Below are 27962 nucleotides of genomic sequence, written 5' to 3'. Positions count from 1 at the left end.
TCCGGCTGTCAATCCCGCAGCCCGGCCCCGCCCCACCGGCGGAGCGTCGCAGGACGCAGGACGCAGGACGCAGGACGCAGGGCCGCGGGGGCTGTCGGGATGGCTCCAAAATGGCCGCACGCTTGGGTTCCGCGCCTGCTGGCGGCCCCGAGCCCCGTTCACTGCCACCTCTGCTGACCGGAGCTGCCAGTCGGCCCGGCGACACCCGGGGCTGTCCCCGCGGGGCGGAAGGCCGCCATGGCGACCCTGGAAAAGCTGGTGAAGGCCTTGGAGTCCCTCAAGTCCTTCCGGCAACAGCAGCGGCCGCCCCAGCCCCCTCAGCCGGCACCGCCGCCGCCGCGTCAGCCCCCTCAGCCGGTACCGCCGCCGCCTCAGCCCCCTCAGCCCCCTCAGCCCCCTCAGCCGGCACCGCCGCCTCCCCCTCAGCCCCCTCAGCCGGCACCGTCGCCGCCGCCTCAGCCCCCTCAGCTCCCTCAGCCGGCACCGCCGCCTCAGCCCCCTCAGCCGGTGCTGCCGCCGCCTCAGCCGGTACAGCCGCCTCAGCCGTCTCAGCTCCCTCAGCAGGTACCGCCGCCGCCGCCTCAGCCCCCTCAGCTGGTACTGCCGCCGCCTCAGCCGTCTCAGCTCCCTCAGCCGGTACCGCCGCCGCCGCTCCCGCCGCTCCCGCCGCTCGCCCCGCCGTGGCCCAGGAGCCGCTGCACAGACGGTGAGTCCCTGCGGACCCCGACCCCACGGCCGCAGGCCCACCCGCGGTCCCCAAGCCCCTCCCCCATCCTGCCCGGGTCTCTGTCCCTCCCTCGGCCCCGAGGCTGTCCCAAAGGCCCCGAGGCTGTCCGGGCCCCAGGCCTCTGCTTTCCCGGCTGCGAAACTCCGAAAGGAACGGGGCTGTGTTGTGAGCGGAGGCCGCGCTTCCGGTTCGGCTTCCTCTGGGCCACTCCCCACCCCTCTCTTCGTGGGTCCAGGTGTAAGATTTTATCTTCCCTTTTCAACTGACGTTTTGAAACAGTGTTTCAGATAACTGTCAAAATGCTATGCATGCAAAACACTAGGTTAACTTAAGGGAAGGAGTAGGAGAGAAGAGGAAAGGAGTGAAATTCACTTGTCACTTCCTGTGGGGGTGGGTTAGGTGGTCACAGTGGTGAGCGCGTAACTGTCACATGGCTCCATATACATTATAGTCATTACTGTTAACTAACCCCGGGCAGCACTGGTGTAGAGGAGGCATGACCATGGAACATGTGCTCATTGAGCTTAATTTTACACAAACAGTAAGATTTCCACGGAATAAAGACAGGCAGTAAATGCCAGCTGCAGAGGACAGCTTGTGCAGGGTTGGGAAACATCATGGCATGATCAGAACTTTAGTTTGACTGGCTTGAAATGTGGAGGGAAAGGGAAACTTCACACTGATGAATCAGAGAGGATACGGCTGTTTTTTTTAAACTAAAATGGTTAAATAGTCTTGTTCGTTAATGATTTGCCTTAGCTATGTGAATTTGGAGTCTGCAAGTATTTTATAAGTTCTATAAGAGGCTTTTTTTTTTTAATTTCAGAACTCTTAAGATACTAGAAATTCAACTTTATTTTATAAGAATTTTTTAAAAGAAAATTTATGTAAGTGCTTATTTAACTCAATTAGAACAGAGTTCCTTTAACATAGGAGACTTTAGTATCTCATGTATTAATACCCTCTAGAGGTACGCAATGAAAAGTGTAGGCCTTTCTGATTTATAAACAGACACACAGACACAGGGAAAACAAAGAGCATGTAGCTTCAGTAACAGTTCAAGAGAAAACTCAGAAACAGAAATATTCCCTGGTCAAAATATCAAAAAAAAAAAGCACCTGGGGCTCATATCTCTTAATTGATTTGAGCTCTAAATGGACAAATACACAATTTTTTTTTTAAATTGCTAAAAACAAGATTCTCTGTCACGTTGAATAATAGAGTATTTTGAAGTTTAAATAAATACCAACAATAGAGCTATGAGGGAGAAAAAATATAAAATACTGATACTTTTTTTTTTAATTTGACCTTAAGGTGCATTCTTAAGTACATAGGAGAGAAATGTCATGATGTGTGCAGCTCACTTGCAAATGGTTCAACAGTATTAACGATTGAATTTAGGTGGTGGGCATATGGAAATTTATCATCCTATTAAACAGTTTTCTGTACTTCTGAGATTTATCATAATAAAACATTGGAAGGAATCTGTTAGACATAATGCTCTATGTGAAGTAATTTGTTTCCTTTGTGAAATTCTAGGAAGATTAAAATGCATGTTCATAACATCAAGAAAATCACAAGCATTTACGATGTAATCAGAACTATCTGAGGAGCTGTGAAATCTGGTGAGTTGGTGAATTTTTTAAAATGTCTTAAAACATTTTGTTTTTACAATGATTATAGGAGTAAGAGAAGGTGAATTTTAATCAACTCTTGATATTTTTTTCGTGGTTGATGTGATATAATTAAATGTGAAAAAAAAAGGTAAATTCTAAAAGGAGACTCTGCCTTGGTGGTTTTCTATGGAGGAAACTCAAGCAGGAGAAAGTTTAATTTAAAAATGTAAATTACTGTTCTTTATAATACATTCTAAGTTGTCATTGTTTTGAATGTCTTCCTTTCCAGACAGGTGTGTTATTCTGGGAGGTCATCAGGACTCCTGGCTATTTGGAGGTATTGACCCAACCAGTGGAGCTGCCGGTTTGTAAGAAGTTGTCTAGAATTTTGGAGAACTGATTAGTAGAGGTAAATAATGTTTCCTTGGCAAGTGATGACAGAAAGTGACTCAGTGAATTTTCCTTTGTTTTTAGGCAGGTGTACCTAACCATGTATGTTAACAATGATTACAGGCTGGAGACCGAGAAGAACTACCATGTTTGCCAGCTGGGATGAAGAAGAATTTGGACTTCTGGGTTCCACAAATGGGCTGAGGTAACTAAGATAGAAAACTTCTTATTTTTTTGGTCAACATGTATCTCAGGGTAATCACAGATGTGTTCCATTACCTGATATGGTTTTAATTTGTATAAATACTCAAGAAAATTTAAGAAATAGAGTTTGTTTTTGCTTTTACATCAGTTTGGCAAAACAGAACAACCTCTTAGTTACTGGGCACAAACCAATTTTTTCATTATTGCTAAAATATTTTAGTTTCTATTTGTATTTGTTTTGTGAATAATAAGTAAAATCTGTAAGCTCAGAAAATAGTCAAACCTAGGAAGCTGCTTCTGACACGTGAATTAGCCTATCGAAAAGCTGATATAGATCCTTGGCATTAATTTTCAAGTTTTTACAGTTTCCTAGGATTTCTTCTATCTAGGAAAACAACATGCTCTTTTAAGATGACTATACTTTGATTATAGTCTCTCCTTTATGGATTCCATACTAAATTGTAACCATAGGTGTATTTTACCATTTACAAAAGTGCCTGATTGGGGAGTATAATACAATGATTTTGTAAATTGTATTACTCTAATATTTCAATGATTTATTTTTAATTCAATTATGATTAATTTTCATTTGTCACTGGCTCTTAATGCTTTATTTTAAAGTGTCTCTCATAGGCCCCCTTCTTTCATCTTCTTCCCTTAGGCTCTCTGTCCAGTAACTCTTAGTTCTTAAATGTTCAAGGTAGGCTTGTGTATTTTTTTAAAGGCAGGTGCACTTTCCTTTGACTATCCTCTGATTTGTTCATCATTTATGAGTCCAAATTTTATAGAATTGATTTAAAGTATGTCATATCTTTCTTGCCATTGTGTCTGGTTTTTAAAATGCTTTCCTTCTGCATCATTTCCTCATACTTTAAAATAATAATATGAATCAAATAAGTATGGGAATAAAATCAAAGTTACTTGTATCACATTTGATTCCATTTACATTGCAAAGTGTTATTATTATGTTGGTGTTACGAACATGCATTTCATAATACACTTATTTAGATGAATCAGATCTTATTCATTAAGGTCATTCACTTTTAGAAATATGTAATTTCTTGTGAATACATGTATATAGAAATACATGTGTCTTTCTATAATCTAAGCAACTTAAAATATAAGTAAAATAAACCAAGATATAAGATAATATGCCTTGCATTAATTTAAATTCATGTGAGTTAAAAGACAATTTGAATATTGTTTCCCATTTTCTACTAGCTTCTTGATCATATTCAGCAGCACATTTACTTTCTTTACATATAGTTAAGGAATCTTCTTTATTTCTACTGTAACTCTGTCATAATGGAAACTCTCAGCAGAATCAGCTGTCATCTATCCCATGTGCAGAGGCGAGAATCCTCATTTGTGGGATGACCACTCACAGCTTTAAATGTTTTTACTGTAACTGCTCTTATAAGGTAGCAAGCTAGAGAGAGAGAAAGAGAAGAAAAGAGTTCTCTCCGCATATTCCCATCTGTGTGTGATGACGTTAGTCTTCCTCTGCTGTATTTTTCTAGAATGTGTGTGCACATGTGTGTGAGAGAGAAATGTCTTATTTTTGTATTTTTGTCCTGATAGCCACTCTTCTCTCCCTCTAGTTTTTTCTCTATCCTCTCCTTTATTTTTTCTTTTTTTTCTTCATCAGTGTCTTCTTTTTCAAAAAATTCTGGATAAATCAAATTTCCAGCTTCCTCACTTTTAATATGGTAAAATGCTTTAATATTTTAAAATGCTTTCCTTCTGCATCATTTCCTCATACTTTAAAATAAGTATAATACTTGGATCCCCAACATCAAGGGATCTCATACTTTAATGTATTTAATGATTGCCAAGGACACCTTTTAAAAATACAGATTTCCAGGGCTTACTTTGAGCAGTTCTCATCCAGTAGATACAGAGTGAGGCTGAGCATCTCCGAGCCTTCCCCCTTCATATTATGGTGCAGGGGATCAGGGACAGTTTTCCTCTGGGTCTCCCTGCTGTTGCTATGAACAGTGGCTACAGCATCATTAATATTTTTCTTTCTTGTTTTAATTGCATTAATATTGTTAACCAGTTAATAGCATTTTCTTAAAATTATGGTCAGAGGCATAGGCATTTGATTTATAATGGTATCTGCAGACCACTCTTTTATTGAATTAATTTGTTTTGTTTGTATTTCCACAATTGTAAATGCTGTGAGTTAAGTGACCACTTTGCTTCAACTACAGGAGAATGTGAAAACACTCCAGGAGAGAGGGGTTGCATATATCAATGCAAACTCATCCACAGAAGGTAAATTTTACTTCAGATTGTCATTAAATAGTATACCGGCATTTAAGTCTATCAACTCCAACTCATAAACTAAGATTATCCTCTTTCTGTGAGATGCCTCAATAATACCTCCATTTTTCCATTTTACCAGAGAGAAAATGATTATGATTCATAACTAAGCTATTGATCCTGACTTCTTTAGTATGTGTGCCATTTGCCTATCTTGGATTACTACTTAAAACTTTAGTACTTTTCACATTCTTCCTGCGGAGCTATTTTTAAGTTGGGCTAAAGTATTTCATACAGAAATACTTCCTGTATGTATTGGAATGACTCTGAAATAAGCACCCACTACAGACTTCCTTTTAACCCTGACATGTGACATATGCATCTGTAGGCTTTCATCGTATTACATTTATTTTTAGGTAAGTGTCACAGGACACATGTTAGTTACTGACATGCTCTAGTCTAATGTCTTGATATTGAATTGAATGAATAAATAAAAAATGAACATTATGGCCTTACCACTTCCTTTGCCAGAGACCCCTAAGTGCTGCTGCCGTAATGAGCAATAACCCTTACTTTTACTGTGGGAGCTGTGACCTTAGCAGCAGAGTCCACCTCTGCAGTCTCCTATCCTGAGTGTGTGCTGCAGCCTCTCTGGCTCCTGAAGAGTTATTTCCACCTTTGTGTTTTAGTTTTAGCCAGACAGTCTGTCTGTCTATGTATCTACCTATCTATCTATCTATTCTAAAATTTTATTTATTTATTTTTACTGAAGTATATTTGACTTGTAAAATTAGTTTCAGGTGTACAGCAAAGTTATTAGTTATATATATACATATACATTGTTTTTAGATTATTTTTCATTATAGGTTATTATAAGATATTGAATGTAATTCCCTGTGCTATACAGTAGGTCCTTGTTGTTTATCTGTTTTATATATAATAGTGTATATATGTTAATCCCAAACTCCTAGTATATCATATATCTCTCCCCTTCCCCCTTTCCCCTTGGGTAACCATAGTTTCTTTTCTATGTCTGTGAGTCTATTTCTGGTTTGTAAATAAGTTCATTTGTATCTTTTTTTTTTTTTTTACATTCCACATATAAGTCATATAATTTGATACTTGCCTTTCTTTGTCTGACATACTTCATATGATTACTCTCTAGGGTCCACCCTATTTTTTATTCTCCAGGAATGATGCCTTCAATTTGAAGTCTATTATATCTTGTTTATAATTAGAAAATAAAGTTAGAATTAAATATAGGTTTGAAGTCCATTTGGAGGTATTAAAATACTCTCATTTAATTTGCAGGCAATTATACTCTCAGAGTTGACTGTACACCCCTTCTTTTCCAGTTGGTATATAAACTGACAAAAGAGGTATGTAAATAGATCTGTCATAATGTTTTCTGATAAGTAGATAAATCAATAACTTTTGTTTTCTAAATCACTGATATTTAAACTGGTGACAGACATTGTTATTTATACAAATCAGAACGAGCTTTAATACAGTACTTATGTGACATAACTGTGAGAACAGTAGTGCTAGTCTCTTTGAATAATAGTTCCTAGTAATTGTATACATTTGTTATAACGTGCAGGTCTATTTCATGGGGCAGAGTCTCTTTGATATAACAGAAAGAATACTGAGCTGGGATGGGGAAGCCTTGGCTGTGAAGATTGCCTTGGCTATTCATTCATTCATTCATTCATTCAGTAAGTATTTATTGTGTGGTTACTATATATCAGGTCCTATGAAATGAAGTCTAGCAGTCACAGTGATAAAAGGACAAGGTTACTGAATCCAAATACTTTGTCATCTAGAGAGGCCACAGACCTGTAAATGAGGACTCATACTTCACTTGAATAGTGGATACTACATACAGTGGAGGACAATTATGGAAGAGAGAAGCTAAGACCTTGGGGTAGCTGGTGAGGTTGGAAAGCATTAGAAGGTGTTTACAGAAGGATTAGTGGTTAGGCTATAAAATGGAAGGATGTGAAAGTGGGGAGAAGGTTTCTCATCAGAGGACACAGGACCTAATAAAGATGTGGATGTGTGAAAGAACATTTCCCTATCTCTGGGTAATGCAATATAACCTAAATGTAAGGTGTTGGTGAAAAAGCTGGTAAGAAATGGGACCTGACACATAGGCCTAAATGTTCATAAATCTGGTGATGGAGAAATTAAAGAATCTTTAACAAGGTTGTACATTATCATGTTTATTCATTAGAAAGATTACTCTGTATCAGTGCAGTGAATAGGTTAAGCTGTAGTAAGTCTAAAAGCAAAATGGAAGTAATTCCACATGCTTATTTAGCAAGCAGAAATTTATAACTACTAGTTATTGATGTAAAAAGTACTCTGAAAACTCTAATGCACTCTGAATCTCTAAAAATTATGTAATCTACTCATTGAGTATATGTGTGCTTCATTTAAATAATCCCCCATTATAGAATTTAAGTGTAGAAATGTTTCTTTCAAGTAGTTATCACTTAGATGACAGTGGGAAGTAGATGTCACATCTCTGTGGGTCCTGTTTCCCAGTTGCCCTTCGTCTTGCCCTGTCCTTTTCACTGTGTCTTTAACATCTCATCCTCCCAAGTGAGCATCCTCCCATGCCCATCACAACTCCCACCATACTGGGAAGCTTAGGTCCTTGATCCTTTTATTGAAATGTCCCATAAAAACATCTTATCTAAAAGCACGCTGTAAGGACAGTCGCTGTTGGAGAATCCTTCTCAGGAGATACATTTACACGCTGTCCTACAGAGGAGGCTCCTGCCTTTATAGGAGGGGTAGTAAGAATTTTAGGGCCAAGAAGAAGCTTAGGTCTATCCCCTTTGTACATTTATTCAATAAGTATTAAATGTGTAAGTGGTTACCATAGTGACAGGATGAATCAAACATAGATTCTGCTATTAGGGTGTTAACTGTGTAGCCAGGAGAGACTATGATCAAGAAATTTCAAATCCAAGATAGAGATTAAAATCACCAAACTGAATACAGATAAAAGTGGTGTGGGAAGCCAGAAAGAAATGTCTAATTTTATCATTTTACACGTTGGAATTAAACAGCCTCCTTAATGGGAAATTGCAAAAATTTTTCCCATTTTAAAGCCTCTTTTATGTTAATTTGAATTTAATTTTTATGCCACTTTAGATATAATGTATTTGTCTTTCAGAGTTTTTGTTTTAGGTGGTTTTTTTAACAGTTTAACTGGGAAATTTAAATGTATCTTTAGAAGTTACATTATCAGGATGAACTAACTGTCCAGAAGAGAAGAGTGAGATTTTATAATCTTGTTTGATTTGATTGTCAGTGGAGGAATCAGACATCATTCATCTGGAGAAATGCTATTGGTTGCTGAAGGCTCAATCGGGAACTGGATGATTTGATTTAGAGACATTTGGCCCATTGGTTTCACCACCAATTCGTCCATCTCTGAGTGAAGGTGGGAATCCTTCTATTTTCTACAAATGTTCTTTGCTAAACACGTGAGCCCTGTTCTACCTTTGGAGCCTTGTGTAAGTTGGTTTACCTTTCTGCACCTGAATATTCTCATATATAAACTCAGTTTGACCAAGACAGTCATTATGAAACTGTGCTCCAGTGCAGTGCCTCAGCGTCTGGTGCAGGGGTCAGGGTGATGGACATTGAATAGGCAAAGCTCTAGCTTCCACACATGACCCCACCTCTTCCTCAGCTGAGGAGTCTCTACTGTATTTCTTTTATATAGAAGTTTTCACTGCTGTATCCTTCCCCCACCCTTAAAAAATTAGGAAACCGCTGGACTAGACCATCTCTAAGGTCCCCACTTAGCTCTGATCTTTTCACTGCTATATATGTATTTTTCAAATGAGATTTACAAAGAGTAGTTGTGGGTGATAATCACAAAAACTGTATTTGAAATCTGAAAGCTTGAGTTCTGCTTCTGATTCAGACCTTTTTAAAAAAACCTATTATTTTAGCAAGTCATTTAACTACTTCTTAGCTTCAATTTTCTGTTCTTTGAGGGCACAGAATTAGATTCTTGAAATAGTCTGTATTCTTCAGATTTCTAGTGTGTTTTAGAAATACTTGTTAGGGGAGCTAGAACAGACAGGGCTTCCACTTCAGCAGTGCAGTTGTGTTTTTACCTTTTTAGAATTGGAGATTGAGAAATCATTTCATTTGAAAACAAAATGATTCCATTTATTTTTTATGAAAAGTTTAAAAACCACAGGATTAGATTATAAATTGTCCTTTATTTCTGAAATTTAATATATTTATACAGATTAAGTGGTACAATGAAGACTGCAGTACAGAATTTCTTTCTCTTATAGTGTGTTTTCTTTGCTTCATGAAGAAGCTGTATGAAGCTTGTTAATAACAACACAGTATATATTTGACAGAGTTCAACTTTTCTTCTTTTTTCCTTTTTCTTCTTAGTCTTTCCATATTAGGATAATTGTGGTCTCTGACTTTTTTCCAGTTAAAATTTTAAAACATATTTTTTCTTTTTTAAATACTACAATCATTTTTGACTTTTGGAACTAATATAAGATAGAGACAGGTAGGCAGACAAAACCAAACACTGAATGGTAGTATTTTCTTCTAGGAAGTTAAATTTTGGTTATAATTATGCTGGGAAAAAAAAAAAAAAAACTTCCTAAGATAGTGGAAACTACTGATAACTTTTAAAAATTAAGTCGGTTTATGGGAGTCATGCCTCCTTTCATAAGCATGCCATTATTAACAGGAGCTTTGTTGGCTGTGATTTATTGTGTGTTTTCCTATTTTACAGGTTTATTTAATGCCTTTGGTGAAAATCATGACAGCCACATAGATTTTAAGGAGATATTCTGTTGGTTATCAGCCTGTTGCAGAGGACCTCTGGCTGAAAGACAGAAATGTAAGTGTGTTAAACATCACAAAATTTGGAAACTATACAGAGAAAAAAATTAGCATTCATTCATGTAAAAAATCATTTGCTTAAGGCTTGAATTTTCATCACTTTGACAAATAGCAATCTCTTCCTGAGGTTTTACTGAGGTCAGTGTGAAGATTCAATCATCTATTCTTTTTTACTGTGGAGTAATTTAGGATCTTTGTTATTAACAATGGTTGATTTTCCAGATGAATGTATAATTCATGATAAATGAACTACATCAGTCATGATGTGTTTGAAAATGTTAAGCATATAGAAGATATTTTCTGGTAGTATATATAGAAAATTTGTCTTGCTTAACTTGAATTCCAGCTTATTTTCTATCACTTGTGTGTACTGATATCTTATTAGCAAAATTAAATTTATGATAAAACATTTTTATTAAATACTAAAATTGTCTTTTAAACCTAGCCAAAATGTTATAGTGTAATTTATAAGCATATTACAGTAATAAATCTTAACCGTATTTGGAAAACTGCAGCAGTTTACATTTAATTGGAACCTAATTCTTATATATTCACTAGGGTCATTATTTCTGCATCTTTCTAAAATAGAACTTCAGAAATATTGCATATTTTGGGTATGATACTTAATATTTTGATATTCTTTAGTAATGTTGTACTGTGATGCACTCAGTTAATTTAATAGCATAATTATTACAGGAGTGTGTGAAGTAGATAATTATTTAATCTTAAAAATTTAGATTTCTTTTTTTCTTCCCTGATAGTATACCATTACTCTAACCTGGCTTTGTGATAGATTATTGGTTCACATTAAAGTTCTGATATTAAAGAGGCTGAAGTCTTTGTTTCTCAATTGAGGTTAATTATTGCCTTAATTTTTTTTTAATTTATTTTTTCCAGTGGACTAGTGGAAGTTAACCAACTAGACTAACTAGTAATTTTGCTGATATTGATGTTAACTAGCAAAGTGCTGATATTTTGGATTCTTAGCTTGTTGTATATAAACTTCATTGAAGATTTGAAATTGTTCTTCGGCAAAAACATTGGGTGCACGTTAACTACATTGGAGAGCCTCTTTATACAGTCATCCCTCATTATCTGCTGAGGATTGGTTCTGAGACCCCCTCAGATACCAAATCCATGGATGCTCAAGTCCTTATGTAAAGTGGCATAGTATTTGCATATAACCTATGCACATCCTCCTGTATACTTTAAATCATCTGTAGGTTACTTATAATACCTAATACAATGTAATTAGTTGTAAATACAATGTAAATGATATGTAAATAGTTTTCAGTGCTTAGCAAATTCAAGTTTTGCTTTTGAGAAGTTTCTGGGAAAATTTTTTTTTTTTTTTGATCTGTGGTTGTTTGTAACAGGTACAGAGGGCTAACTGTACCAGCTTTTTGTTGATTCTTAAAGTAGATGGAATATTTTCAGCATTATAAGAATCAACTGATCAGTTTTAAATATTAGAAATTAATTTAAAGGCTGGAATTACCTTCTTAAAATCTGTGAGATATTGTATAGTAACTTGGCCCTTTTTCAGTTTGCAAGAAATTTAACTATAGATTTAGGTGAAGGATAGTGTTCTCTAACCTGGCTAATGATAGAAGGAGAGAGACTTGTGAAGTGTACAGGACTTCCTACAAGTTCAAAGGACTTTAATGACACAATCTCCTCCAAATAAGAACTTAATCCAGAATGTATTTGTTTAAGGAACCAAGTAATTTTACTATGGCAGCTTCTAATAAAATGCATTATATGTCAGAATATAAAAGTAATTTTCCTCTGTAAGAGCCTTTTCTTTAGTTTGCTTCAAGGTATTTGACATTGACGGTGATGGAGTTCTCTCTAAGGTTGAACTGAGAGACACGTGGTTGCACATTTAGAGGTCTGGATGGACAACAGCACCGATCATATCCTGGTAAAGTCTGATTGTATACATTTTCTTGCATGTAAACTTTCAACAGGAACATAGAGTGAAGAATTTTTCAAAAGAGGTTGAGAAAAAGATTTCTTACTACTTCTAGTTGCTATATTATGCTACTCAAAATATTCATAGCCAAAGATGCAAAATTGGGAAGAGAATTTGCCTTAGAAAATTTAATAAACTAAATGTATTACATTAAAAAAAATGAAACCACAGGAAAATTCTCATAAATTTTTAAGGCAAACAAGCAATCTATTTCTGGTAATTTAAAAAAATATATATATACTTGACCAAAAATATTTTATACTTCGGCTACTGGCTAATAAAATGATACCTGCTCTTTCCTAACTACTGATTTGGGTTTCTGTTTTTAAAGGAATTACATGTGGATCTATCCAACATTGTAGAAGACACATTGAATGTGCATGACACCACAAAGGTGAGTCTAGCAGAGACTAATTTATTCTTTTCTAAAAATACGTTATATTCTGAATTGGTATATATACCTTACATATAGATACTTGAATCTCTTCTACATCATCCCTGCTAAATGCTTATTTGGATCTGTGGTTACAATGCCTCCAAGTTGTCTCAAAGGAAAGCCTATTCCATCTTTAAACAACTCCATTAAGTGTTATTTACATAAAAACACTTATTATATTTTATAAGCTAGCCATTTAATAAAAATTAAGTAGACACAGCCCTTGCCATCTGTAGTTTATAGTCTTTACTTCTCCCATTTTAATACATTATGGTAAGAATAATTAAACTGTAAATTAGTATGTATTTATGTATGATTTTGCATGTGTGTAGAAGAATTTGTTAATCTGTAATTTGCTCACAAAATCACTCAACTTGGAAAGCAAGCTTCATATTATAAAAATTACCTCACTCAGTTCAGATTCTGCCAAAGGTATGTTTTTAGGTAACCCGACAACTACAGATGCAGAATTATTAATCTTTCCCCAAATCACATTTAAACTGAAATCATAAGAAATTTTTACTGTTGGCTTTGAAGCTATCAGTGACTGTCTAGAAGTGGTCAGACTGTTTTCATCCAGTGGTTTTAGTGTCAGGAAGAGCTCCTTTTATTGCTTACCATTTAAATAAGAGTTGGAAAAACTCCCAAGTGGAGCTTTTCTAGTGCCATATGACAGCAATCAGAACATGCAGGAATAATCTTGAAGGTATGATTTGTAGCATTGTTTTTACCTGGCTCTTTACTGCCACCTCTTGATGTTAGAAAATGCTCTATTGCAGAATACCTTGGTTAGTAGGGCAAAAGGAAATGAAATAAAGTCCAACCACTTGAGGCTATGAAAGATTCTGTAAGATTTTATGTTTTAAAGAGTTTGAGTGTTAACTCTGCTATCCTTTTGGAATATTAAATTGATAATGTGCTACTCATAAAGCACTATTTTGATGATAAAATATTTTCCTCTGTCTTTGGGCCAGCAAGCAAGTTATTGGAGGAGTTATTAAAAAACCCTGTTTCAACCATGTGAATCCCAGTCTTGTACATCTAATTTGTTTTAATCATAGACAAAAAATACATAAATAGTCCAGTTATACAGAACACAAATAAAGTTTATATGGAAACATTTTTGTTCTCACTACTAATACAAAAAAATACAATTTAATCAAATTTACAGTATTCTTTTTGTGTATTAAAGAAATGGGGTGTTTTAAAGTGATGTCCAATGATAAAGTTTTATGAAAGTAATACACATACATTTCTGGAAATATTGCAAATTGCTACATTTTGGGTGGCAGTATGACTTTAAAATAGTTAATGACATGAATACTTCTGTACTTTTTTACTTGTAATATCAGTCCTAAGAATTTGTCCTTTCAAAGACCATCATTTTTTATGTATGAAATAAATAAAAGTGAAGAGTTATTGTGTGAGGGTACTAAATTGCAGATAATATTTAAGATTTTTTCCCCTTAGTTTTGATGTTACTTGCTTTTAAATGACAGGGGATAAAATACCCACAGGAGTCTGAATCTTGGAAGCAGAGCTTGAGAGTCTTCAAAGCCATGTAATTTAAACCTGTGAATTTCTGTAATCTAACTCAGTATAGGCAGTGAACCTATTGAACAGTTGAGTTGAAAAATAAATCTCAGAAATTGTTTAAAAATGGCAAGTTTTATTTCTTTTATAATGATCACTTTATATCTTTTAAAACAACAGGTGGTCAAGAATAATAAGACAGAAACCCCAGAGTTGGAATTATTTCCTCAGTATCTTCTCTTCCTGTGACAGCAGCCTGCCACTTGGACACAGCAGTCTAACATCTGGATGAATATGGGTATGATGTTCCTGAGAATGTTTCCTCAACATTTACCAAGAGGTAACTTAAGAATACCATGTGTTTCCTTTAAAAAAATATAAAACAAAAGCCTCAAAGTCTGGTGCTCAAAGTCTGCTGCCACTGTACTAATAACACATTTCCATCTATTTTCATACAGAATCAATAAATCACTGTGGGGCTTAGATCTGTGGGCATGCACAAGACTAGATGGGATAGAGGCAAAATCTCAGCAGCACACTGAGAATGATCCCATTTTGGTTTGTGAACATACAAAGATAATGAGTAGAAGTAAATTATACATACTTTGTTTCCTTGAGAACAAGCCATTATAAGTTATGTGCTTGACCTAAATTACAGTCTGCCAGTCAATGACTACTCATCTCCACTCAGATTTCTAAGAAGTAGTTTCCTGGGCAGTATCATCTTTTTTTTTTTTTTTTTTAAGCAAAACATGATATTAGGTCCAAGGTGCCTTTAAAAAGACAGATAATACAAAACAAAGGATATATTTTTGAAAATGACACATTTCCTCTGAAAAACATCAAACCTATCAAAATGACATGTAAATAAGTTCTCATTTTAATGTATTACATGCAAAAATCTCCCTTTTGTTTCTCTGAAGTTAAATTTTATTGATGGCAGGACTTGCTCAATGCTTTTGCCTTGCAAATATTTGAAGTAGTTCTGAGTTCATCCATTTACACAAAAACTTCATGTTACTAGTGCCAGAATGTCATTATAATATAATAGTATGCAAGAACTACCTATGGACCCAAACCAACCCTGTAAGTGGAATCCTTCCTTTAGAATTTAATAGGGTTTGTTTTATAAAAGTCTTGAAGGTTATGTTCAGATATTACATGGAGACTCTTTACACTGTTTGGTAAGAATTATAGAGCAGTAGCCTCTGCCTAGCTAAACTTCGTTTTCAGCGAACACATCAAAATCACGGAACAGAGAAGTAAGAATCTCTATGAACACTCTTGATTTAATTTTCCATTGAATAATAGCTTTACATTGCTTTCATGTACCCATAGCACATATCTTTTAAAATTCTCTTTGAAAGGTAACATGAGAGGCAAGATGTGTTGTTGCGCTTTTAGTTAAGTATCCTTTGTAACTATTGCTGAGCCTAAATTTTTGCTGCTTCTGTAAATTCCACTAGATTTGTTGGTGCTATTCAGATGCGCAAAATTATGTATAATAAGTGGCTGCCTGCTTAATGAACGATGCTACAAAAACTGTCTAGAATTCAAATACATTTCTTATGTGGCTTAGGACAATAGAAATTGGACACTACACTTGCAAATGCTTCTGAATCCTAGAACTGGGTCGTTACTGTGTTACTGAGTTCAAAGATCATCCTGCTCACTGCACAACAGGCCAGTAAATCAGGAGATGAGGTGTTGGGGCAGGAAATAGCAATTTTATTTGGAAATCCAGCAGACTGAGAGGATGGCAGACTAACGTTTTGCAGAATCATCCTGCTCCAGTCAGAATATAGGCTTCTTTTATGCAAAAAAAAAAAAAGGGGGGGTGTGGTTGGTTGTTGCAAACTTCTTGCTGTAGGAATTCTTTGTTCTTGCAGCTGTCCACGTGGGTCAGGTTGTGGTGTCCCTGTAAACCTCCAACAAAACAAAGATTATTTTCTATTCTGCAACTTATCTTTATGTGCGGAAGTGTTAATATCCTTAAAGGTCAGAGCCTTGAGAAAAGGCTCTTCTATTTACGAGACAGGCTAAAGGCAACATTGTTTTACAAAAGGTGCAGAGATAGGAAGAATAAGCCTAGAAAACAGGGTGCAGTGGTTAAAGCTAAAGGAACAGATCCAATATAGAGTCAGATTTGTTCTCCACTACAATTATGCTACAAATTTGTTCTTAATTTGAAATTTTATTTCTTACTAATTCATTGTGAAATCAATCATTAATCATTTTGAAGTTTATAAAAAATATGCTTTCTTGTAATCTTATAACTAATCCTCTGATGTATAATTGGAGAAATTGCTCTTTTCTTTAGGGATTATCTTCTGCTTGCTAATAGTAAATGACTTGTTTTGCTAGATGTTTAAAAATTGATCATAGTCGTGTTTTGTTCTCCATAATGTAGTTTTTATCTTTCTCATTACTCTTATTTATCAACTATTTACTAGGCTGTTTTATTCCTTTTGAAGTGACAGGTATACAAACCTTGCCACAGTTACATTGACTTAAACATAGCCTTTTCAACAGACAAGGCTGCAAAAGTCATTGTTAGATGATTTTTCAGCCAGTTTTCAGTGAGTTAATTCTTTTTGGAAGCTCTGAAAAAGCAGATGATGCCAGTACTTCATTTTTATCTTTTAGTAGGTGAAGACTCAAAGCACATTTAATGGGAGGAAAAAAGCTAAGTCACCATTAAATAGGTGGGAAATTATCTAGTGTATAATTGTACCCTAGATAGATGTGTTATATTGATACATTACATGTGCTTTTGTTTTGGGTTGCTCAGTAAACTATAACCTTCCATAGGTAGAGATGACCATTTTAAGCTACAGCTTTTGTCTCTAGATGTTAGCTGAAACCAGGGTTTAGCAGATTTTCTTAGCAACCTACTTTTGCTTTCCATAATTTGTTGTCATTTCTTCTCCCTTCTGTTTTGAAGGATGTGGTTAGACTTTATATATTCTTCCTTTAGTCTTTACTCATTGCTCATGTTGCCACTCTTTGTTTCCACCTTGAGCCCTTTGAGAGCTCAAGGTCGTCTGCTGTCCTTTTATTGGGTAAGCAGGCCATGATTCCCCCAACACACACTAACTTTCAATAGGGCTTTTTTTGTTGTTGTTGTTATGGGAAGCCTTTTGGCTTCACTTTAAAGGTCTATTTGGCCATTTAGAGTCTATGCCAACTTCAAATTTTAGTAAAAATTTCCTGTGTTAATTGTACCAGTGTGCCAGGTAATTGGGCCACTTAATGAGAGTGATGGGATTAATAATTCAAAGACAGTTTAAGGAAGCAGATCAGGTAAATCCAGTTATCTATCTGAAATTCAAGTCCAGTCCCATTTTAGCTCCCCCATTCTTACACTGAGTTGTGGTTTTGCTGTTGAGTGTGACCCAGCTGAGGGCAGCCAGGACACCAATGCCCACTGACATTTGCCACTTTTCAGGGGATCCAAATACTGCCTTTTGTTTTTGGGCTGCTATGATTTTGTTGTTCTCCCTTTCAAAGTTAAGTCTCACTCTTAAGACAGTTGAGCTGCCTACTTTCATTCTAAAGCTTTTAAAGTCTCTTTATAAAACTATTAAACCTGTAATTCTCATTTCCCATCATTATTTACTAAAGTGGCCTGGCCTCCATTACTGAGAGGGGTGCTGTCATACTCACATCTGCCCTTTTCCTTATGTGGTCACTGTGACCATAGGAAATGTCCCCTCTCCAATTGTGCTGTCAAAGCAGGTCTTAGCCTGTACAGGCTGCGTTAGTCAAATGCAGACCATCAAGGAAAGTCATGAATATCTGTCTCAGAGGCTGCGCATCACAGAGGAGGGCATGCACCTGTGGCTTATAGCAGTTATGTGAGAGGATCTCAGGGTCCTGAAAAGACCTGAATGTCAAAGCCATGTTTCATGTGTCTGGGGTTTTTGTCTTCAGTAATTCTGCTGAAAGCCATATCTAGGATCTCAGTGGAAACTTCAGCTTTTAAAGTACTGTATGCACAGTTAGTTATTTGTCACCTGAAATTTATTATAAAGTAACAGCAAATATCTTTTTTTTAATAGAGTTTATTTTGGATTTATTTTAAAATAACATACACGTTAAAAAAAATTCAAGCAACACAAAAGTATATAGTGAAAATTCTGCCTTCCCATCTTTTGACCCCTATCTTCCATTCTCTTCAGAGGTAGTGCTGTCAGTTGCTTATATTCTTTGTGACACATGCAGTAGGTTTTCATTGCACTGTGAATTTGGATTATACATAGTTTTAACCAATTCTGTAGTCCCTAGTTCTTTCTCTCCTGTACCCTCCTTTGGTCACCGTAGAGAGGCAGTGTAGTGTCGTGACTTAAGAGCGCAGCTCCTGGAGCCGTGCTGCCAAGAACCAAATCCTGGCTCTGACATCTGTTAGTTGAATAACCAAAGGCAAGTCACTTAACTCTCTTGTCACAGTTTTCTTATGAGTAAATGAGGAAAATAATAGTTTCTCCCTTAGGGTCATTTTAAGATTTAAATGAATTAACTTTGTGAGTGCCTTAGACAGGGTGAGCATCAACAAAAATGTATAGTTCTATTTGACATTTGGTTTTACATTTTCAGTTCCTAGTAAGCAGTCAAGTTCCATCTTGATCACAAGCACACTTACTGAATTTCATACTACATACTAAAAAAATTTTTCTGTAAGCTCTTCAGAAAAATCTAAATCTCAATGAATTTTGGTTTGATATGTGCTAAGTCTTTTCTGATCTCCCCATAATCCTACATAACTGTTTTAGAGACACAAAGTTTATGTTTACAAAGTATACATTTTCCTTCCATCATTTTACCACCAGAATTACAAGTATTTCTGAATAACTATAATATGCTAAATATGTCACATGAGTTATATAACTACAAGGACATCTTTAGTTGTCATTCATTTTTATATCTGCATTTGTTTCAAGATTAGTAGTTAAATTAACAAACCATTTCCTCCTCCATATACAGAATTGCCTCACTCTTCTGGATGATGCGGATCATAGATTGGAATATCTGAAAATCCAGGATGAGCAGCACCTGGTAATTGAAGGTACAAATGAAGGGGAAGAATTTAAAGGTTTAGTTACTCACTGATAATCCATTTTATAATTTTTCCAATTATTATTAGATCATTATATTCTTCATGGTAATGAAAACCATGAAACCTTTATGTGATCCTGTTGTAATACTATTTAAATTGCTTGAAAAGATAAATATGTCTACATTGATTGGCTGGCAATGGTGAGAACAGGAGTTAAAAGACAGGTGAATTCAGTTATAAATTGACAAAGTTTTTTAAAAATTTCAAGCTGCCTCTTTAAGTTAAAGAGACTAACAAGGAGGGTATAGCTCAGTGATAGAGCACATGCACACACAGATATACACACACACCCCTACCGCCTAACCCTCCCCCCCAAAAAATGAGACTAAATTTGTTGCATAGTTAATGTTGCAGGCTTTCATTAATCAACACTGATCACTCACCAACAGAACTTAACTTGTATAAGCACAGATTTACACACTGGCATGCACATGTCACTGAAAACCTGGTGTGCCTTTAATTATCACGATTCATGAAATATTGCTAACAGCTTTTGTATTAAAATGAATAATTACTCTGGCATGTGTCACAAGGTAAGGAAAAATAGTAATAGTTCTAATGTACTAAATTTAAGAGTTTTAATTAGTCTTATAGATGGTTGAGTATAAATTTTTAAAATATTTTCAAAAAAATTTAATGGAGGTACTAGGGGTTGAACCCAGGACCTGCATGCTAAGCATGCACTCTACCACTGAGCTGTACCCTCCATCATTTAAGTATTTTACTTAAGGTGCATAACTGATGTATTAGCTTACTAATTAATTCTTATCAATGACTATAAAGTCTCCAGTATAAACAATTGAAATGGTTTCAGAGTCAGTTACTAAAATTAACTTGATTTTTTTCTCTAGTTTCTGGTTTAGAAATAAGAACTTTGTTTTTGAAAGTAATTGAGTGGTTGTGATTTGAATGGATAAGAAATTAACACTTTGCTATCTCTGTCTTTCCAGTTTGAAATAAAGATATGAGTTGGCCTGAGGAAATGTCCTTTATAGCAAACAGTAGTAAAATAGATAGACACAAGCGTAAGTCTCCAGTGTATTCTTTTTAAAGAAATTATCTTAAAATCATTCTGTTATTTTTTTTCCTTCTCTCACTATTGAGGTGTTAACAACTTGTGGCTTTCTGTATCAAAAGTGATTAGGCCTCCTCTTTTCTTTTTCCTGAAGCATCAAATTTCTTTTTAACCTTGCAACTAAATAAGTTTACATTTTTTGTAAAGATACAATACTAGAAGAGAATTGTTTGAATTTTAGAAAACTGTTATAACAGCTAGAATCATTGCTGCTTCTAGATTACAAATAAACATAGATATGATTGCCAATGATGCTCCATGAAAAACATCTACTTTAGCCTTGCAAGACCAGATAGAGAAATGTTAGCTCTATTTAGCTGATTGGAAGAGTCATAAAAATCATTGCACTGAATACAGCTAACTGGTCTATAACATTTAGCTACAACTAGGCATCAGTTCTCATATTGTTTGTTCCAATTCTGAAAGAGAAGGGAACCAAGGATCTGAGTAACCTGGGAAACACATACTTCATGGATTCAAGCATCCAGTGTATTAGTTCATACAGCCACTGACACAGTATTTTCTCTCAGGGAGACGTCTTTATGAACTCAACAGGTAATTTTCTTGAGTCATTGACCTCTCAACTGTTGCGAATTTGTTATAAACCCAATATTACCTAAATCTCCTCTTTCTTCACCCTGGGAGAGAAAAGTCTTAATCTTATTGGCTCTATTTAGCATGAAGGACCAAGAGTTACTACTCTCATTTTGAAAAGATATTTTGATGTGAGAAAACAGATGCTAGGTATTTTTCTGCCCATGTGATTGTAATTTAAAAATCTTTGGCAACAAATTTTCTTCTCAAACTTCTAGGACAAATCCCATTGGTATGAAGGGGCATATGGCTAAATGCTATGGGGATTTAGTACAGGAGCTTTGGAGTGGAACTCAAAAGAATGTCACCCCATGAAAGCTTCAGATGAGCATGTTAAAGTAATATAAAGGTATTTAAGTCCTAGGTGGTTAAGTAATTATTTTTCTCTACATGATTTTTATAGTTAGCTTTTTAGTTTTAATTTAATGTTTTTGGGTCCTTCACAAGGCATAAACTGGATGTCAGATAGTTTTACTTGTTCACATATATGCAAAATACTGCTACAGATTAGTGGGTAGGAAAAGATCAAAAGTACAGTCTAAATTTAGAATGCCATTCACTTTACTAATTTATCAAGTGTCTTGTATATACAGGAAACCTTCCTTTCTTAGTCCTTCACTATTACAGTGTTCTAACTGTAAGGTAGACCTCTGAGTCTAATTAATGATTCTCAATCCATTTTTAACATTACTAAGATAATTAATTTTATCTATAGGGTAAAATGTAGCAGAAAGAAAGAATGTAATTAATGGATAGAAATTTGACATCAGTATCATATACGGTGACTTTTAGTGAAATTAGCATTATTTTTTATCTTTAAAAGCAAGAGGAAAGCTTTTTAGGTCAAAAATTAATAATCATAATAGGTTAAAATTGGCTACTTACAACTTACCAGCCACTATTCTAATTACTTTATGTGCATTAACTAATTTAATCTTCTAAATGACCCTATAATATAAAGTAGTGTTATTATCTTCACCATGTGGCTCAGGAAACAGGCTTTTAGCAGTTTAAATAGCTTGTCCAAAGCTGCAAGCTAGTATAAGTCCTCACAGGTAAACACAAGGCTATCTTGCCTCTAATAATAAAAGTTAGGATGCAACAAGACCAGCAAAGCCAACTGTAAAAGAAATACTATAAGGGAATCTTTTGGTGTGAGAAAATGCTATTTTAATATTTCTGTCTTAAGTACCATCTGTGTACCTAAAGAAATGTTTGCTCACATGATACTAAACTGGAACCCAATATTGGCTATAATACTTTTTAGGGGGAAAAGAGGGGTCATCTGAGATTAAGATTAGGAAGATTTCATGATTATCCAAAATATGTTTGCTGAAATAGACACAGACTAAATACTATACTATTTACCTTCTTCTAATGCTCGGATTGAATTATGGGCATGTTCATTCTAAATTTTATAGATACATAGATATATACATATATAGAGATAATGAGTTTTATTCCTCTTATGTTTATAGTGGACCATAGCAACATATGCTCCCCAATTTAATGGGTTCCAGCAACAGGACTCCCAGGAACTTCTGGCTTTTCTCTTGGATGGTCTTCATGAAGATCTCATCTGAGTGCATGAGAAGCCATACGTGGAGCTGAAGGGCAGTGATGGCCAACCAGACTGGGGTGTAGCTGCAGAGGTTTGTCAGTATGGAAGAAAAGTTAATTGTTTTCTGGGAAAAAGGCCATTTATGGTCATTAGTAATCAGGTTTCTGGATGGTAAACAACAGGGAAAGATAACTGATGACCTGCAGCTCCCTGGGGTGTAGTGTTGGCTGTTCACATGGAGCAGGTATCTGCATGCACATTCAGTACATTCCAAGTTCTAGGTAAGTGACCTTATCATTGGTTGTGAGATGCTTAGAGAGCTTTAACTTGGTTTGTAAAACTCTCTGTAATGCATCCATTTTACAAAGAACATACTTTATTCACATGATGTAAAAATATAGTATGACCAATTTTATTAGAAACAATATGAAATTTTATACACAGTTTATACGCAACATTGGCAAAGTAAGCTGACAACCCATATCATTAGATTTCACTCTTTTCAAGGAAGGGATGAAAATTCTCACAAAGAACCACTTCAAAAATGTAATTTTTCTTTCATTGTATTTTAACTTTGTAGTTTTTAATAAAAAATCCTTATGTTAGGAAAATACAAACTCCTTAGGAGTTACTATTACTTTTCTTGTACATCTTCTGAGGAGGTGGGCAGGCTACTTTGTTCCTGACTGTGAAATGTTAATTAAATGCCAGTTTCAAATGTCCCATGGAAAATCATGGCCAAAACTTAGCAATATGTCTCTTCTTTATATATATTTTTTTAAAAATCATGATTTTCTTCCATCTTGTCTGGTTAAAATCTTATTATGGGGACAGACCAGTAACCTAGATCTCTCTTGCTGTCCTGCCTCCTATTTCTAGTAATAAGCTAGGAAACCCAGGCACTATGTAAAGCTCAGGCCCATCAGAAATGTATGACACATTAATACACTCTCCCCCTTCTTCCTGCAGTGTGTATTGCCTTGGATGATGAAACAGTCACCTGTCAGGTCCCTCTGTGTGAAGATCTGAGATGTCTGCTGTCTGGTCCTGATCATCCTGATGCTGCCAACAATCCAAGATCTAAGTATTTTCTTGCCTGGGGAGCTGAGGCATTCACTTCTGGTCAGCATTACTGGGAGGTGGCAGACTGTGATAACTTGACAATTGGGGTTTGTAATGATTCTCGGACAAGGAAGAATGACATGGTGGTTGACTTGGAGGGAATTTTTCTCCTTTTTTGTATCAAAGAGAACAATCAGTGCTGTCTCTTTACCTCCTCCCCACCATTACCTCAGTATTTACCTCAATATGTCAAAAGGCCTCTCGGCCACACAGGGTGCTCCTAGATTATGAAGGTGGTGTGGTGAGCTTTGTCAATGTGGCCAGCAGTTCCCTCATTTGTAGTTTTCTCATGCTCCTTATCTCCTCTGAAGCCTTTTCTTTGCTCTGGACACCCATGATCAGGGGCAAGTGAGAAATCTGACCACAGGCATCAGGAATGTCAATGACTGAGATCACTAAGTTAGTGCCTGCCTGATTTTCTTTAACTTCACCTTCCTTTGTGAAATGTATTGATTGATTTTAAAGGGTTGATATGTTAATTGTTTAAATTCCATTTTCTTTAAATAAAAATAATATCTCTTGAAACACTGATCTTTATTCTATGTCTTGGTATTTCACTTGATTTTGAGGGAGGCTGGAGGTAACAGAAGACCTGGGTGTGTTTCCCCAGCTTAATAGGTTAAGGCAAGAGCACAGGTTTCTTCCCAAGAGCAGTCTTGGAATTCTCTTCTCCTTGTTGTGCATCTTATAAATTATGCTCCTTCATCAAGTCTCAGTTTTAAAATCTCCTTCATGGTATTATTGTTAACCTCTGGACTAAATGAGTCCATCTTGTTGTAGGGACTCAACACACCTTATACTTCTCTTTTTTAAAACTCAGAGCCTACTATTGGCCTTTCCATGTATTTGACCTATTAAAAGAAGGTTTATATCTACATTATGTACAGATATATTCCAAAGAAATAGCAAAGACCTGCCTGCTGGAAATATATCTGAGTAAATTAATACATGTACAAGGTCATGAATAAAAACATGCTGTATCACTGTTAAAAAGCTCATTAAATGTAAGTGTAATCAGATGGGAAGATGGGGGGTTACTATGTAACAGAAATGTGAATTAGGCCACTGCCATGTGATCCCCATCTACGTATGATCTGGCAACATCTCTTCTGGGTATCTGAGAAACCACCACCAACTAGGAAAGGTACATGCACCCTAATGTTCACTGCAGTGTGATTTCCTGTGCCCCTTTATCTGAAGTTAGGTGGGTATTTTTCCCTGTCCTGTGTTGTAGAGATATGTATTGAAAAACTCAGTGCAGAAATTGCTGGACGAAGCTACCTATGTTCGTAAGATTCAAATTCACATACTTCTTCAGGTGTGTGGGCTAATTCTCCCCAGGCAGTAGGCAAGAGAGGCCAGGACCTCTGAAAGACGGACATAGAGCAAACTTGAGAAGAAAAGCAATATCAGCCATGGGAATTCAGAGACGCAGGTCTGAATCAGGCTTCCACACATCACCACGCCACCTGTGACAGAATCATCAGTTTACGTGGGTATTTTTGCAAAAGTACAATTATATTATTTTTTAAATTGTACTTCCATTACATAAATACATCATGTAACCTTGTTCCATATTAGTATATATAGAGAATGTCTTTTCAGCCTCTACTAAATATTGCAATGTATGCATGTAACAGTTTCCTTGACCATTCAATTATTGACAGACTATTTTTTAGTAAGATTTTAATCTTATTTAAGAATATTTTTAGATTTATAGAACAATTGCAAAGATAGTACCAAAAGGGTATACCATTCACCAAGTTTTAATTTTCTTTAATGTTATTTTCTTGCATTTTCATGGTTTGTCAAAACTAAGAACCCAGATTGTACATTCTACTCTCGACCTCCAGATATTATTCAGATTTCACTTGTTTTTCTATTAATGTCCTATTTCTACTCCAGAACCCAATCCATATGCCACACTGCACAATTGTCATGTCTCCTTACTATCCTTTTGATCTTTTCCATGTTTTTCATGAACTTCACAGTTTTGAGAAGTACTGGTCAGGTATTCTGTAACCATCCTTCAATTCTGAACTTTCTTATATTTTTATGACTGAATTGGGCTTATAAACTTTTGGGAGGAAGAGCACAGTGTTGAAGCACCCTACTCTTCACATCAAGTCAGAGTCCCCACATGACATCACTGGTGACATTAAACTTGATCACTTGGTCATGGACCTCTGTGCCAGATTTCTTCATTGAAAGTTCCATTTCACTTTCCCTACTTTATTCTGTGCACTCAAGTCACTAACTGCAGGCCACCCTCAAAGGAAAGTAGGTGAATATTTATGGTTTGGAATTTCTTCAGTAATAAATATGACATAATTTTACAGGTTTACCAATAGTTAGCAGTTATCAAAATGATTAGTAAATATCTTTTACATCCTTCTTTGTATTATATATTGGGTGGGTGAGGGGCAGGAGAAATCTCCATGCTGGCCACAGGTGTTCTTACACCGAAATCTTGCTTTAAAATTCAAAAATTCATCAATTAATAAAATAAAGCACTTTCTTCATTACAGAATATATTTAAACATACCTCAGGAAACAGATTTCCATGTTTTCAAATACACTTGTTAAACACCTTAACTGATAAAATAACCTTTGCAACTTCTTCAGTAAGTTAAAAATAAAAGTCCTTCATTTTTCACAGAACTAGAATAAATCATAAAATTTATATGGAATCACAAAAGACCTAGAATTGGCAAAGCATTGCTGAAGAAAAAGAAAGAGGCTGGAGGAATAACTCTCCCAGACTTCAGACGATACTACAGAGCTGCAGTAATCTAAACAGCATGGTACTGGTACAAAAACAGACATGTAGATCAATGGAACAAAACAGAGCCCAGAAATGAATCCACAGACTTGGTCAATTAATCCTTGACAAAGGAGATAAGATCTTCTGGCAGCTCATGGTGAAAAATAATATAAAAATGAATATATGTATATTCATGTATGACTGAAAAATTGTGCTGTAGACCAGAAATTGACACATTGTAAACTGACTATAACTCAATAAAAAAAAAACTTAAAAAGCAATCATATTTTAAATGGCATTAGAAATAAAACATTTAGGAATAAATTAAATTAAGTAGATAAAATATCCATACACCTAAAATGACAAAACGGTAATGAGCAAACTGAGAAAAACAGAAACAAATGTTAACAGTTTCCATGGTTATGAATTGGAAGAATAATACTGAAAAATGTCTATACCACTCAAAGCTGTCTGTAGATGTAATGCAATCCTTATCAAAACTCAAATGACTTTTACACAGAAATAGAGAAAGCAATCCTAAAACTTTTATGGAACCACAAAACACCCCTAATGTCAAGTCAAGTCAACCTGGTTAAGAACAAATCTAGAGATATCACACTCCCTAACTTCAAATTTTATTACAAAGCTATAGTAATCAAAATGGTAGGGAATGGCGAAAAACAGAGACCAAGTCCAATGAAACAATCAGAGTTCAGAAATAAACCCATCCAAATGCAGTCAACAAATATTTCACAAGTGAGCCAAGAAGAAGTAATGGGGAAAATACAGTCTTTTCAATAAACTGTACTGGAAAAACTGGATAATGACCTACAGATAAACACAACTGGACCCTGTTCTTGCAGCACTCACAAAAATTAACTCAAAGTGGACTGAAGGCTTAAATGTAAGACTTAAAACTGTAAAACTACTTGAAGAAAACATAAAGATAAAGCTCCTTAGTGTGGTTTTGGCAAATATCTTTTGGATATGACACCAAAATTGCAAGCAACAAAAGCAAAAATAAGCAACTGAATCTACAGCAAACTTAAAAAAAAAATTCATAGCAAAATAAACAATCAGCAAATGTAAAAGCAGCTGCAGAACAGGAGAACATATACGCAAACCATTTTTTCATTTTTTAACAAAAAAACATTTTTGATAAAATATGTAAGTAACTCATAAAATACTAGCAATCAAATAAAAAATAAAAATTAAAAATGGGCTAAAGGGCTTGAGTAGACTTTCTTTTCCCCCCCAAAAAAGACATACAAACTGCCAACAGATATTGAAAATATACTAATCATCAGGGAAATGCAAACCCAAACCACAATGAAACATCACCTCACACCTGTTAGAAGGACTATTATAAAAAACAAATATTTGCAAGAATATGAAGAAAATGTAACTCGTGCACTTTTTGGGTAAAAATGTAAATTGGTAAAATCGAATGAAAGTAAGAGACTTAAACTGGAGTCCATCTTACACTACTCACAAAAATTAACTCACAATAGATTAAAGAGTCAACTGTATGACTTGAAACCATAAAACTCCTAAAAAAATCAGAGGAAAATCTCCTCGACCTTGGTCTTGGGAATAATGATTTTTTGGATATGACTCCACAGGACAGGCAACAAAAGCAAAAGCAAAAAGAAACAAGTGGGACTAAGTCAATGTAAAAAACTTTAGCA

At 35.6% G+C, this 27962-nt stretch overlaps 1 protein-coding gene and 1 long non-coding RNA gene across 7 annotated transcripts in view; one reads left to right on the top strand and one right to left on the bottom strand.

The window, feature by feature from the left end:
* LOC135320827 (uncharacterized) overlaps positions 1–27962 on the bottom strand; it is a 44459-nt gene that overhangs the window by 11249 nt on the left and 5248 nt on the right. The window contains exons 3-5 of one of the 3 annotated variants that reach the window (XR_010380169.1): positions 24821–24979; positions 19005–19094; positions 14749–15968 (exon numbers count right to left, since the gene is read on the bottom strand). This is a non-coding gene — a long non-coding RNA (uncharacterized LOC135320827). Of the gene's footprint in view, positions 1–14748; positions 15969–18047; positions 19095–24820; positions 24980–27962 lie in introns of those variants that run through there. The other 2 variants (XR_010380168.1, XR_010380167.1) reach the window with 2 other exon arrangements.
* LOC135320826 (uncharacterized) lies at positions 90–20165 on the top strand. 4 transcript variants are annotated; one of them, XM_064483881.1, is made up of 14 exons: positions 90–706; positions 2267–2352; positions 2633–2752; positions 2857–2938; positions 5151–5214; positions 6514–6581; positions 6803–6917; positions 8525–8656; positions 9989–10096; positions 11908–12022; positions 12405–12467; positions 14223–14382; positions 19026–19107; positions 20109–20165. In XM_064483881.1, the coding sequence occupies exons 1-2, from the start codon at positions 111–113 to the stop codon at positions 2334–2336; spliced, it is 666 nt and encodes a 221-aa protein (XP_064339951.1). In that variant the 5' UTR covers positions 90–110; the 3' UTR covers positions 2337–2352; positions 2633–2752; positions 2857–2938; positions 5151–5214; positions 6514–6581; positions 6803–6917; positions 8525–8656; positions 9989–10096; positions 11908–12022; positions 12405–12467; positions 14223–14382; positions 19026–19107; positions 20109–20165. The 4 variants fall into 4 exon arrangements, with proteins under 4 accessions (XP_064339951.1, XP_064339952.1, XP_064339953.1 ...); XM_064483882.1 differs by lacking the exon at positions 6803–6917 and having other exon boundaries at positions 8525–8729; XM_064483883.1 differs by lacking the exon at positions 6803–6917 and having other exon boundaries at positions 14223–14340; positions 20109–20158.

This window comes from Camelus dromedarius, unplaced genomic scaffold (genome assembly GCF_036321535.1).
Source record: "Camelus dromedarius isolate mCamDro1 unplaced genomic scaffold, mCamDro1.pat HAP1_SCAFFOLD_97, whole genome shotgun sequence".
In the NCBI taxonomy this organism is placed as follows: domain Eukaryota; kingdom Metazoa; phylum Chordata; class Mammalia; order Artiodactyla; family Camelidae; genus Camelus; species Camelus dromedarius.
The sequence above is the reverse complement of the archived record's forward strand: the minus strand, read 5'-3'. Positions and strand labels throughout refer to the sequence as shown.

Bases quoted from the DNA above. Each gene is read 5' to 3' on its own strand.
- LOC135320826 (XM_064483882.1), top strand. From the start codon at position 111: ATGGCCGCACGCTTGGGTTCCGCGCCTGCTGGCGGCCCCGAGCCCCGT. The intron at 707-2,266 runs GTGAGTCCCTGC...GTGAAATTCTAG, and splicing joins CAGGAGCCGCTGCACAGACG to GAAGATTAAAATGCATGTTC.